Genomic DNA, 13,612 nt, shown 5'->3' with positions numbered 1-13,612 from the left:
CATAAAATCACTTCTGGCATACCATATAAGACAGTCCCTTATTGTCTTTTTTTCAGTGTCTGGGCCTGCCCATACTAAATAGTTGCATTCATTTAGGTACATGACACGGGAACAATAGCATTAGTGTTAAATCTCAAGTACATCAAATAAAATCGCATGTCTTTAAAGCCAAGAAGAGACAGAACTGGATATGCCTGTCCTCAATAGCACAGTTATGTGCTAGCAACTCGCTGAAAGGGATTTAGTGTTTGGTAACTTGATGCCTTTATTACGTGTTGCTTCTATTCTTCTAGAAAATGTCATCACTCCCCTAAGTATTGTGCTGTGTTGTCCACTGAATATTTCCAAACAGCAAGCTTAGGTTTACAAGATGGCAAGGTAAACTAGATACTTAAGATTATAATAGGAAGAAGAAAATGTCAGCAGACACTCCATTTACTGGCGACACATAATTCACTAATCTATATCCCATTTATTTCATTATGCTAGAGACATGGCTTTAAAGTATATCCACAAACAAATAATACTGCATAAATGGCATCAACAAGCTTGTATCTTTATTTAGACAACAAAGGAGGGATTTAAGATGAAAGAGTGATGGTCAATACAAGCATATCAAATGACCAATCTCACAACTGCTCATTACCAAGTGTGCTATACTAGGATTATGCAGAGTACATGTAGGTATCACAAAATATATATCAAACTGTTCTAAATAATTCTAACCAATGAGCATGGATTTTGTATTAAAGCTGATTTTCCACACATAAGCAATAACATTTGTACTATACTGTTGAAATGTAGGTTAGAGCTGGTTGTCTGTAACCCGGCCCTTTTGTACTATATTATTAGTGTAATTGAATTCGCTGGGCTTAAATGCAGGAAACATCCATGTTATGATACTAACAATTGCAGGGGCTGACTTTGGCCTAACTAAAGTTTACATGTACCTTAAAGCATAACATTATTGGACTGATCTTTACATTTGATATTAACTTATTCTTCACTATCTATTAATCAAAATCAAAATACAATTATAGACAAATACATCCACATTAATTATAGGTTGTGTATACACTGTAGATATAAAAAATACATACTACCATAAACTGCTGGACAGAGCAAATAGCTTTTACATATCGTTTTGTAAAATATACTGTTATACAAGGTCAGCACCCCGGCTGCTTATGACATGTATACTATTCATTGCTCAGTCAACAGCTTAAGTATTAAGAGATTTTAGTGAGGTATATTGTTCCAAGCTAACACAGTTCATGTTATTAAGCTGGAGGAGTTTTGGGAATTTTAGGAGATACTTTAGGAGAATGTCTTGGCGATATTGGAAACCTGCTAGGAGAACTTTTGTTTTCTGACTCCAAATTCGGTGCAGTTTGTTGAGAAGTTTGCAGTTTGTTTGGAGTTCCAGGCATTGTTGCTTTGGCCCCATCTTCTGCTTTAACTGCAGTACTAGGTGTTTTGACCTTTTTATTCGGGGTACCACTTGACTGTACTGGTAACGATGTTTGTTCCGTGGGACTTACTGGCAATTGTGGTGACACTGGAACTGTGTTTATTGGCTGTTTTGTGTCCTTCCATCTTCTAGCCCCAGACTTTGAATTGTATTCATAGACATTTCCTGTAACTACAAGCACCAATAACAAGACTTCAGTAATAATGATTAGAAAAGATTACAGAAATATCTTATGAGAATTTTAGCTTTAACATTATTTCAAAATAAAATGAAATAACTTATATTAAATGAGGCACAGTATAAGCATTTCCTATATGATATGGGATATAACAGCTACAGACCTCATTCTGTCAGGACTGAAACAGGACATTATTATTGTATAGCAGCTATATTATTTTAATACATGGTACCACAAATCATGCTGGCTTAGAACTGTCACATTTTATCATCCCACTGCTCCAAAAACTCATTCATGTCCTCATAATTTCACCTTGACTATTGCAAATGGCATAACTACCAGGGTAGCAGAGGAAGCAGCTGCCACAAGACCGAGACATCAGGGCCTCCTGCACTAATAAATATGCAAAAAATATTTTTTATTTTCTGAGACCGGGGTTGTGGGCATGCAAAACATCCAGCCAGCGGTGATCTATTTAAAGCCTTAGCTGGGTGTTCTCTTTTCACCCCACATAGGCTGAAGGGTGAAGAGGACCTTACTGAGTATGTTCCCTCACTCAGTGTGCATCCGTACGCGCGGGGGGGGGGGGGGGGGGGGTAGAGGTTTATCACATAGCAAGAACGGAGCGCAAGCGGCGGATCCATTTTGTGGACTGGACTGTGGAGGAGCACAGGAGACAGGAGTGGACTCTGAGCAGTGAAGAAGTTCACTACGGTGACTGGTGAGGTGCATGGGGATCATCCATGTGTGCTTGGCAGGTTGTGCAGCAGTGACGGTACTGTGCTAGCAGCTGCTGGTCTATGATCGGGGAGTTCAATCAGTTCAAAAAATTATAATAAATTTGCTGCCTGGGAAAGAAGGGGACAAGTGCCACATTCAGTGTCTGTGAAAAGTGTTGTTATTTTAAAGTGAAGACTCTTTACTGACACTGAATGTGGCACTTGTGCCCCTCTTCCCCAGGCAGTGAACATATTACAATTCTTAAAGGGGTGAGCCATTAAAGGGATTGTTCAGGGGACCAGAGTTTAAAGAGGACTTTTATAGCTTATCATGAGGATAGGCCATAAATTGCTTAAAGAGGACCTTTCATGTGTTCATGCACATGCCGTTTTATAAGCTGCTAGAAAGCCAACAGTGCACTGGATTCAGCAAACTGTCAGCTTTCTAGAGGTATATGAAGGGAGAAGAAATGCCCCTAAAGCCCTTTTCAGATAATATGTATAAGAATAAAATTCTGATTATCAAGAAAATATTGCTACAATACAGAGCAAGAAAGACATCTTTGGAAACTGTAGAAGCCATTTTACAAGGTACTGTCATTAGTTTGATACCCCTTTTTCTGCCAGACTCCCTGTAAATGTACTTGTTATATGGCATCAAGCAGTGTTTGTGACCCATATCTTTTCCTCAGTGATCTGTTTGGGTGGAGATGCTGTACAGTACACTGCACACAGAGGGGTTCCAACTATGCTACAAAATTAGCAAATAAGGTTTCCGGACAATGTTTTTCACCTCTAATGGTAAGTTCACACAGTTACAGGTAGCTGTGACTGGATGCAGGTGCAGTGCACTGGCATCCAGTCACGCATTCTGCTCCGGATTAGGCCCAAATTAATGGATCTAGTCGGGAGGGAGTGTCTTCAGGTGGATGTTGCGAGCCGAATCCGCCTCAAAGAATGAGCATGTCGCTTCTTTTTCGGGGAGTCGGAAAAAACGGCTCCTGGAAAAAAGAACTTACTGGCTCCCATTGATTTCAATGGAAGCCGTCTTTTTGGTCAGGATTTTGAGGCGGATACGGCCTCAAAACCCTGACCAAAAAACCCCGTGTGAACTTACCCTAACACAATACACTTATAGAAACATCAGCTATTGACATTTTATCTATATCTTACTTGGATCTACTGCTTCTCCATCAAAGACAGTGTTAAACTTAGTCATTTCCTGTAAAACAAACAAATTGATTAATATAATAATAATTATTATTATTATTATTATTATTATTATTGAGTGTAATTTCACTAAATAAATGAAAGAAGACAAACTCTATAGTCCGGAAAAGTAATTTATTGCACTAGATAAAGTAGAATGATGTTTCCTACTGCAGTACAATGTATATGCTTGGAATACTATAGATTGTTGCATTTCATTTGTTGTTCTACATTTGTCCTTTATTAACACAGCACAATAGTGTTGCTTAGCTACCCCTTCCCTTTTTCACCATGCTCTTTTCAATCAACTAAGTTGTTTACACAGACTTCAACTTTCTAATATTTTATAGCCTCAGATTCATATCTGGCTATTTTAATATATGGCCATATTGTCCAGAAATGGATCTGAATTTGTTATTTTAGCAAATGCATAAGATAATTTGTTAATGTAGCAAATGTATAGGTGAATAATAGAGTAGAGTAGATTTATTAGCATCGGTGTAAGCATCACATTGGACATCAGTCACTTGTCCAGTGAAGCATGTGCAAGAGTGCATGTTCTATTGATAATTCTACTATAGTCTATAAAAAACATTTGTGTAGTAGAGTATGTGGAAGAACATATCTTGAGGAATTTAAGATTGTCTAAAATCCCCACTGATTCATACCTAGCCTTGTGTCTGGCACTATAACTATTTAAAAGAATAATACCATATTTGTCAATATATTATACCAGAAAGCTTCCATATGTAAGCTTAAACAATCCCCTATTATTTTACATGTAAGCATTTTTATCTAATGAGCACAAACAAAAATACATATAAAACTTACCAAGAAAACATCTTCCTTAATCTTTTTTTCTATAATAAAATAAGATGAATTAATATACATCAACCACCATAATGTGGATGCGCTGTAGAGTCAGAATAATGGCTGCAACACCCAGACCATCCCTTTGAAAATGTTACAAACTAAGCTTAGATCTCCATTGAACTGTGACGCTAGGTTCGTACTAGCATTCTGTTTTCTGTTTTTCAGGTCTGCTTGGGGAAAACTAATCTTGTTTACATTTATTTGAAATTGTGTTTACACATGACAGATTTACATTACAGAATTTTCTGAGACTGAAAAATCTGTTCCATTCAACTAAATAGGGTTGCTTTGAGGGCCAGCACAACAATTTCTTTAAGTACAGTCAAAATGAATCATCAAAATGAATCAACAATTTCTGAGACAAAATCTGCTGTATGTGAATGCACCCTTAGGCTAAGATCCATGTTGTGGAAACACAGCTTTTTTGTTTCCAGATTTTGTTTTGGTTTTTTGAGCCAAAGTCAGTAGTTTAGTATATAAATACTTCCTATGTATTTTCCATTCCTTTTGTAGCCATTCTTGACTTTGGTTCAAAAAAACCACAGCAAAATCTGTAAGCAAAAAAGCTGTGTTTCAGCTTTCAGGGGGGGGGGGGCATAGCTTTGGAGTGGGTTCACAAACAGCATAAAAATTGTACTGTTGATCTGGACTAAAAATATGCATCAAAGTCTGTCGAGAAATGTATTACATATAGATTTCATTGAGGATTTTGTTGCAGGTAGAGCTGTGGATTGCAGTTATTGCACTGCAATGGAATACATTTGCAATAAAAAAAAACAAAAAAACATTTCTGCAACAGGTAGGGCTTGCTACACATGTTTCGTATATTGGCTTTATATCTCAAATTCCCATAGCTGATTCATATATAAACTCATTTAGATTTGTATAAAATATGATAAGTGCCATTTGTACATACCTGCTGGTTTTAATCTGTAAAAAAATAAACAGACATTTTATTAAAAAAAAAAAATTAATACACAATGAAGTAATGTATATGTTTAAATATATACACTGTTCTGTGCTGTTTCTGTGCTGTGTTCTTACTAAAATTGTTTGAAAAAATGGCAACCGTGTCACTGCTACTAGTGTCATATTGTGTAGGGACACATCTTATTGACAAGGATGTGTTAACACCCAGCTGTTAATGCTGAGCTGTAACCAGTGGCGTAACTAGGAATGGCGGGGCCCCGTGGCGAACTTTTGACATGGGGCCCCCCGACACCGAAGATCTCGACTGAGTCCCTCCTACGCATTCCTGCGCGCTCTATTATGTCCCATAGTGGCCCCTGCACACAGTATTATGTCCCTTAGTGGCCCCTGCACACAGTATTATACCCAATAGTGGCCACTGCACACAGTATTATGTCCCTTAGTGGCCCCTACAGGACTAAATACTGTCACCGCTGACCGCTATACCAGGACAAATTGTGGATAAAAAAAAAATCTGGTCCTGTGCATTACAATTTAGTAACTCCATGTGCCTCATAGTAATAGCAGTTAACCCCATCATCTCCCTGACATTAACCCCTGTCTGCCTCACCATAAGAGTTACTGATATGTGAGAGACATGGAGGTAATAATAAAGTATCTTCATTATTATTACCCCCATATGTCTCACATATCAGTAACTCTTATGGTGAGGCAAACAGGGGTTAATGTGAGGGAGATGATGGGGTTAACTGCTATTACTATGAGGCACATGGAGTTACTAAAACACAAGTAATCCCCCCAAATGCCTGATAGTAATAAGTATAGTAACCCCAATACGTACCTTTGTATCTTCAGTTTCATTTTCCTGGAGCAGCTTCTTCCTCTTCTCTTCTGCTCTTGCAGGACGGCAGGGATAAGCCCCGCCTCCTCCTCTCATTGGTGGGCAGAGGACAGCAGAGAAAGGGAGGGGGGAGAGAGGGGGAGCATCTGAAGCGCTGACAGGAGCCAGACCTGCAGCTCCTGTGTCTCAGCCGTTGCTGCAGCTTCGGGGCCCCCTGTTGGTGGAAAGTATTCCACCAACAGGGGGCCCCGATCATTATACTCGGGGGTCCGAAAAGACCTCCGAGCATAATGGTAGCAGCTGTCACCGGGCCCCTAATGTCCCGGGCCCTGTGGCAGCTGCTACCGCTGCTATGGTGGTAGTTACGCCACTGGCTGTAACAAAGCCTTTGGGCCCCTCAGCTTCCTGGACCAGATATGAACTGCTACTTGTGCACACCCTATAGCTACGGCCCTGGATGTGTTCAGAAATTACTACCAGGAATATCAGAGGAGGATGTTACTTCATGGGAGGTAGAAGTATTTAGGCATAGAGATATTGCAGGAGATCTGTTAGATCTAATTTTAACATTGAACTGTTGTCCTCCTCATTTAAGTTGTTGAAATGATATCAATAATTGAAATATTCACATTACATAAATAAACAATAGTGTGAGAATATTTTTATCTGACAAAATGAAAGACAACAAAAATGTCAGAAAAGGTTAAAAAGACCCCATGTTACAACATATAATGATCGTATATGATTAATGTGGGGAATAGTTGGGAAAAAACAGCAAATGTTAAACATCATTATGGTTTTACAGAGATATTTCACTATGCAGTTTATCTGACAGATATCAGTTTGTAATTTATAAGACATACATATCAATCACATACAGATTAACTTGATTTTCTGCAGCGTGATAACTTTCAGTGCCTGGATATGATATCATTGAAGACTATAAGAGCCATTGAAAACCCTTTGAAAGACTCCAGTTGAGGACTCTGTGCCATACACACGTTAACCATTGCTAGTTCTATATGTCTATAAAAAGGCACATGAAACCTGTAGAGAAATCCATGAACAGCATACATGTTTTCCATAATACTCACAATGGTTCAGTGTCTGGTTTAGTATGTCCTTTGCATGGGCAATACTTGGCAAGAAGATAAGCCAGAAAGCCAAGGAACCCAAGTAGAAGTAAAGCACCAATGGTGCACACAAATGGTATATACCATGCCGCTGGAGAATATACATTTTCAGATTTAGTTACATATATAACACTAGGCTGTGGAGACACAAGACATTTTAATTAGCTATCAACTAATATAAGTATAAAGACTGCAGAGTCTACACCATATGATGTAGATTATCATTGCACTACTTATGTATATCCTTCCCTTTGTTTTTTGTGCCCCTGTGACCAAATATATGATGCAGTTCGGTAATATATGTAGTAGAGAAACCAGACTAAGAAAAAAAACTCCATTGTTTGTCATGTAACTAGTTACAATGTACATGAAGCCAAGATGAGAATCAGAAATTGCAAGTATATATGGTATATTATGAAAATTAAGATTTTTTTGTATTGAAAGTGAATAACTTTTAATAATACGTAAAGAATAATATGTATATGCTGAACCCTGAATATCCCTTTAACTGCGTTCATTACTTACAGTCTGAAAATTAACAATGCAGTCATGTAGCAGCCCTTCCTATATTCGCCCTAGTCATGCTGTAAACATTAGTTCATTCATTTCAATAGCACCAGGTTGTGGACTTGTGGTATGTGAAATAAACATAATTATCTTTGTCACCTAGAGAGCTCAGTAACAAATACAGTGTATCAGGTTTCAATAAAAGCAAGCATTTATACATCCTCAAAGTGTTAATCCAACCTCAGATAAAATGTGATTGTGCTTGGCTTTGAATGTTAATCTGCAGGTGACATATAAACTGAAGGCAAATAAAAGCAAGCATTGCTGCCATTAAAAACATCCAGAAGTATCAGTGTGGAAAGAACCTCTCAGTCAGGTATTTACCATTACTGTGCAAATAGAAGGACCTGAATTATTCCATGACTTTACACCTTACACTCATAGCTTTGTAAATTTTGGATTGAGTTGTCATTGAAACAAATGACTGCCTCTGAATGTCCTCTGCTGGGTCCTAATAGGAGAATTGTTTCCAATATATTAGAGAGAAATCCAAGTGAGAAAACAAGTTGTTCCTGTGATTCCCAACCTTCTTATTACCTCCTGAAAAAAAATTTCCACTCCTAGGGGACCACTAAGGCCGGGTTCACACAGGGTTTTTTGGACCGGAATTTGACGCGGAGGCCGCCTCAGATTCTGACCCAAAAAATCCTGTGTGAACCTGGCATAATATCCCTGCATCAGAGAAGCTTGGTGTAGGGGCAGGTAAAGCCACCTATGATAATTATCCAGTGGGTCACATATGTTTACTGCTTTGTAGAGTAACTTTGAACAGGCAGAAATCACTTTGCCTTCCTAATGTAAATTGATAGATCTTGATGCTGAATTCTAGAGAATCCTCAAAGATTCCAGACAAACCCCAGGGTTACTAAAGAACCTAGTTGTAAAACATTGAGTTAGTCACTTGTGTATTCAATTCCCTAATAGAATAATAGTTTGCAAACTAGATTTATGTACTTTCCACTATTGTGTTTTGTGAAAGAGAATAACTCACGTGTCATCTCATAAGGAGTTGTGCAGGCGCCAAGGCACCAGTGTTATCCATCTTAGCATTAAATATGCACTCTGTAGAAGTAATAATGAAATAGCCTATAGGGTTTAAGACTCAAAATTTTCCAAGATATACAGTTATGTAGTAGATGAGGTTGGATGAAGATATTGGTCCATCAAGTCCAACCTATAACCCTATACTACCCTAGGCAAGAGTGTTGATCCAGAGAAAGGCAAATGTATGGAGCTCGGACAAATGTTACCATTTTAGAGTGAGTAAATACAAAGGAATATTTATCTAGCCTGTGATTTTGAACAGCATGTAGCTAGGAGGTATGGCTGACAGGGGGAAAACATCCACATGCCACCTTGCTCAGGGTCGTACAGAAGATATAAGGCTAAGACACTGAAATAAGTCTTTGTCCAGGTGATTTTTAAAAACTATCTACACTGGAATGTCTTTTTGCTTGGGAACAAACATCAGTTACTATACTTTTTTATTATAATCTAACGGTTTATTTTTTTCACAATTATACTAATTTGTAATTGGTTTTTCATGAAGCTTAGCAATTGTATTGTACCGGTTACTAGTCACCTTTGAGCAATTATTGGATAATGTGTGCACTTGTAATGAAGGACCAGCCTAACTATAGTATTTAGGCTAGGGCTCCATGGTGACACAGTGTTGCAATGAGACAAGGTAAAATCACTACAGGGAAAAAAACACTGGGAACTTAATGACTGTCACAAATAATTCTGGCATGGTAGGAAAATAATTCCAGTTCTCCTAATTGCTACAGTAATGAAAAAAGAGAACATTCATACATGAACCCCAAGTCATGTGACCTCCCCTACAGACGTCCATGAACAGAACAGTTACGCTGTGTTCACACTTGCACCAAGTCCATTCTTTGGGACTGTTGGAGGACCAGAAAAATGGACCATGAAAATAGCGGCATAAATAGAGGATGAATTGCTAACTGAACATGCAAGACAAAAAAGTCATGCTTGCAACACTTTTTCATCCAGTGATTTCTGACAAATCTGTGCCAGACACACCAAGCACAAATGTATAAGTAGCCTTAGGGTATATTTACACAGAGTTTTTTGCAGGAAGACTTTGACACGGAATCCGCCTCAAAATCTGCCTGCAAAAATGGCTCCCATTGACGTGCTTGTTTTCATGTGGGCCTAATCAGGAGCGGGATGCTACAACAGAATGTTCACAAGGCGGAAAATGTTTCTGTGACCTTTTCCTCCATGTGAACATACCCTTAATGTGCTGATCTTTCCATAATGAATCCAGAGCATATACATTGTTTACATTACTGCATATATAAAATCCTAAATACCGAGGCTTAATATATAATACAGTTTATTAAGGGCAAAAAATATTCAATAAATACTAAAATTCTCACTCATGTTACTTTTATCACATTCTGCTCATACTTACTGTGGTCGTGGTTTTTGTCGTGGTTAGTCCAGGAATGTAGACATTAATAAACAGAGACACAGTACCAGTTTGTACAACTGCTTTTGACTGAGGAGAGTCAGAAAGTAAATTGCCGTCATTTATTAAAACCTTCAATTTATAATTCCAAGTAGTGTCTCCACCCTTAGCATAATCAAATGGGAGGGCAAGGACCAGGCTACTGACATTGGATCCAGAAGAAGGCGAAAAAGCAAAATGGTTGTTTATGTTGCCTAGAAGGATGTGAACAAACATGGTCAAAGATATATATATGCTGAAGATTCATAGGGGTTCTGCAATGTTAAAATGTGGGGACACTATGTAGACATCTATGGAACTTTAAGAACAGTGGCAAGAATGCATGCTGGTAAAACAGCACTACAGGGTGATTTCCAAAAAAAACCCGAACTGTTTTATATGCAAGTAAAGAGATTTCTTTCTACCTATCACTATACTGCTTTTCATTGCCAGCAATAACCCTAATCTGTGACCGTTCCTAAATAATATGAAAAGATGAAAGGACCTGAACACTGATCAGAGGATCCCAAACATTACAAATGTTCTTTGTACAACATCAATATATTATAATATCATGTCAACTAGAACAAAAGACAAACACCTATTATAAAATTTCATCTCTACGTTTGGATGGTTGCACTGTACCTGAATTTATAACATATTGAAAAGAGTTGGGTCCAGAATCCCGATCTGTACAAGTGAGCTTGAAATTCTGAATATTTGTACCTGTTGCTTGATTTATAGGTACAGACAGTGTGTATGAATTGGGAGTACATACTGGTTTCTCATCATTAACTTCCAGTATATTCACAGTCACCTAAGAAAACAGAGGATCATTTAAAAGGAGACGTGGCTGTACACTACAGACTCTTACTATGGCATAAAATAACATTGTGCTACTGGGGCCATGTAACATACCAAGACCATTCATTCTTTTACTCTGGTCCGCTTAAAAGGACTGAATTCTGTTTTTCTACTTATTAAGGCCGGGGCCCCATTTTACATAAATGCAGTGTTTTGGCCAAGGTGGAAATGCCAAGGCAAAAAATGTTGCATTTTGGACTACCTCCAAAGTGGATGGAATTTCAGCTAATCCCATCCACACATTGCAAAAAAAATCTGCAGCGGAAATGCTGCGATTTCAAAAACACTCATATTTTTGGAAATCTCAGCATATCACTGGTGTTATGCGTATAGATATAATAGAAGCAGAATGTCCACAAAGGAAAACTCTGCAGACTTTCTGTGAAAAACACTGCAGAAAAAAATGTGATTAGTGATGTGCTTTTAGTGATATGCTTTGCAGCAGGTTTATGGCCGTAGGCATCAAGAGACTGGAGATAAATCATTGAGGTCTATGGGAGAGTTTTCTAGTAATGCTCTATGCAGGTAGGAGGATTAGATAAGCTGTGACATTTCCAAGGTGCTTTGGTAATAACTGCCCCAAGTCCCAATAGATAGGGTGGGACTTACAGGAACAGCTTAGCATACTTCTCTTAGCATGTGCTGTTTCTGTAATGGCCTGTTCACACAGCAAAATCTGCAGCTCATTCCTACACATTGCCATAATTTGACAGCCGTAATTTTTTCACATTTCCATCAACAGAGTAGAACCTATGTAAGGCCAAATCCCAACATAGTGAGCCACAGCCAAAAAACGCGGAGGAAAAAAAACGCAGCAGAAACACTTTTTTTTTTTTTACAGAGTTTTCCCAGAAAGTCCACACAATTTTCCTCTGTGGACTTTATGTTCCCATTATCCCAACATAGAAAATGCTCAGAATGCACAGAAAATCCCAACACAGAAAGTCTTCTGTGGGCTTCATGTTCCTATTATCCAAACACAGAAAATGCTAGCGTTTCCGCAGATATAATTGTCATGCAGCGATTTTCAAACACGCAAACATTTTTGAAGTCACGGCTTTTCCACTGCATATTTTTTTTCTGCAATATGTGGATGAGATAAGCCAAAATCCTAACCACTTTGCATGTGATATGCAACTTGGGATCCCAGCCCAAGGGCTCTTTTTTTGAATGGAAAGTTGTAGTATATTGTAATATTTAAAAAGTTTTAGCAGGTTTGCACATGGTTATGTTTTTTTTTAAATTGTAAAATGGGGTAAGGGGGTGAATGGTTGTTTCTGATGTATGTTTTCAATGTCCATAATTAAAGTTATCTCTACTGTATAAAATGCCAACATCAGCCATACATGTATGGTGGAGGTGAGAAAGGGGTTAAAGGTCTTTAATGAATTGGATGTGTTCTTCACAGGATATTGAATTGCATGAGAAACATGGCTACAATACCGATAAAATACTGATTCAACTCAAATGACATACTAATAAAACAATGATGCATCCGTATGTTGAACACTCTCCATAGACTTCAATTTGTATTTTCAGGATGAAAGTAGCAATCTAATTGGTTGCTATGGACTTCTTCTCCCCTTTCCCTTTGCAGTAATGCCAAAATATCCCCCATACCATTATAGGTTATGAATGGAAATCTAACAATTCTTACTGTAGCTGTAGAAAACTTTGATGCAGAGTCTGTAGCTTTCACCAGAAGTGTGTATTGTGTCTTAGTTTCATAATCCGCATAATCAGAAAGCTTTAACACGCCAGTATTTGGATCAATCCAAAAAATACTAGTGGCACCCAAGGTGCTGCCATCACCCTCAAGTGTATAAGTGATTCCTATATAGGGGTAGTCTCGTTCTGTGGCATATACATAACCAATTATTGAATTAGCTGTAAAGACAATAGCATGTACATTATTATTTTATATCCAATACTAATGTTACACAGAACAAAGCAAATCAATATATAAGTCATCAAAGGCAGTAGGCCATGTTAATATCCACAGTGCTGTAACTTCTCTGAATGGCATAGGAAAGTTTTCATCTTCTGACTTTCTGCTTTCATTGCACTTATAGGGAAACTGCCAGCGTTTCTGTAAATATAAGTGACATGCTGCAATTTCAAAAACCAGGACGGTTATGGAAATTGCAGCATTTCCGCTGTGCATATTTTTCTCCAATGTGTCGATGGGATTTGCCAGAATCCCATACAAGTTGCAGTGACTGTAAAATACTGCAGCTTTTGCCACAGCCAAACCACGCTGTTTATGGCTCGTGGGGCCCAGGCCTAAATAAGGCAGGAAAACCATACTGAAATATTGTTAAAGGGATTCTACCACTAAAACACTTTTTTTT

General features: G+C 38.1%; 1 protein-coding gene across 1 annotated transcript in view; it reads right to left on the bottom strand.

Annotated features, from left to right (window-relative positions):
* Positions 1-1,280: 1,280 nt before the first annotated feature.
* The window catches only part of CDHR3 (cadherin related family member 3), a 34,412-nt gene continuing 22,080 nt past the window's right edge, over positions 1,281-13,612 (bottom strand). The window contains exons 12-19 of the mRNA XM_075275862.1: positions 12,919-13,148; positions 11,043-11,214; positions 10,362-10,612; positions 7,316-7,491; positions 5,367-5,380; positions 4,409-4,437; positions 3,542-3,590; positions 1,281-1,642 (exon numbers count right to left, since the gene is read on the bottom strand). Of these exons, the coding sequence (XP_075131963.1) occupies positions 1,281-1,642; positions 3,542-3,590; positions 4,409-4,437; positions 5,367-5,380; positions 7,316-7,491; positions 10,362-10,612; positions 11,043-11,214; positions 12,919-13,148 (1,283 nt within the window). The remainder of the gene's footprint in view (positions 1,643-3,541; positions 3,591-4,408; positions 4,438-5,366; positions 5,381-7,315; positions 7,492-10,361; positions 10,613-11,042; positions 11,215-12,918; positions 13,149-13,612) is intronic.

This window comes from Leptodactylus fuscus, chromosome 5 (assembly GCF_031893055.1).
Source record: "Leptodactylus fuscus isolate aLepFus1 chromosome 5, aLepFus1.hap2, whole genome shotgun sequence".
Taxonomy (NCBI): domain Eukaryota; kingdom Metazoa; phylum Chordata; class Amphibia; order Anura; family Leptodactylidae; genus Leptodactylus; species Leptodactylus fuscus.
This window is presented reverse-complemented; position numbering and strand designations above follow the sequence as displayed.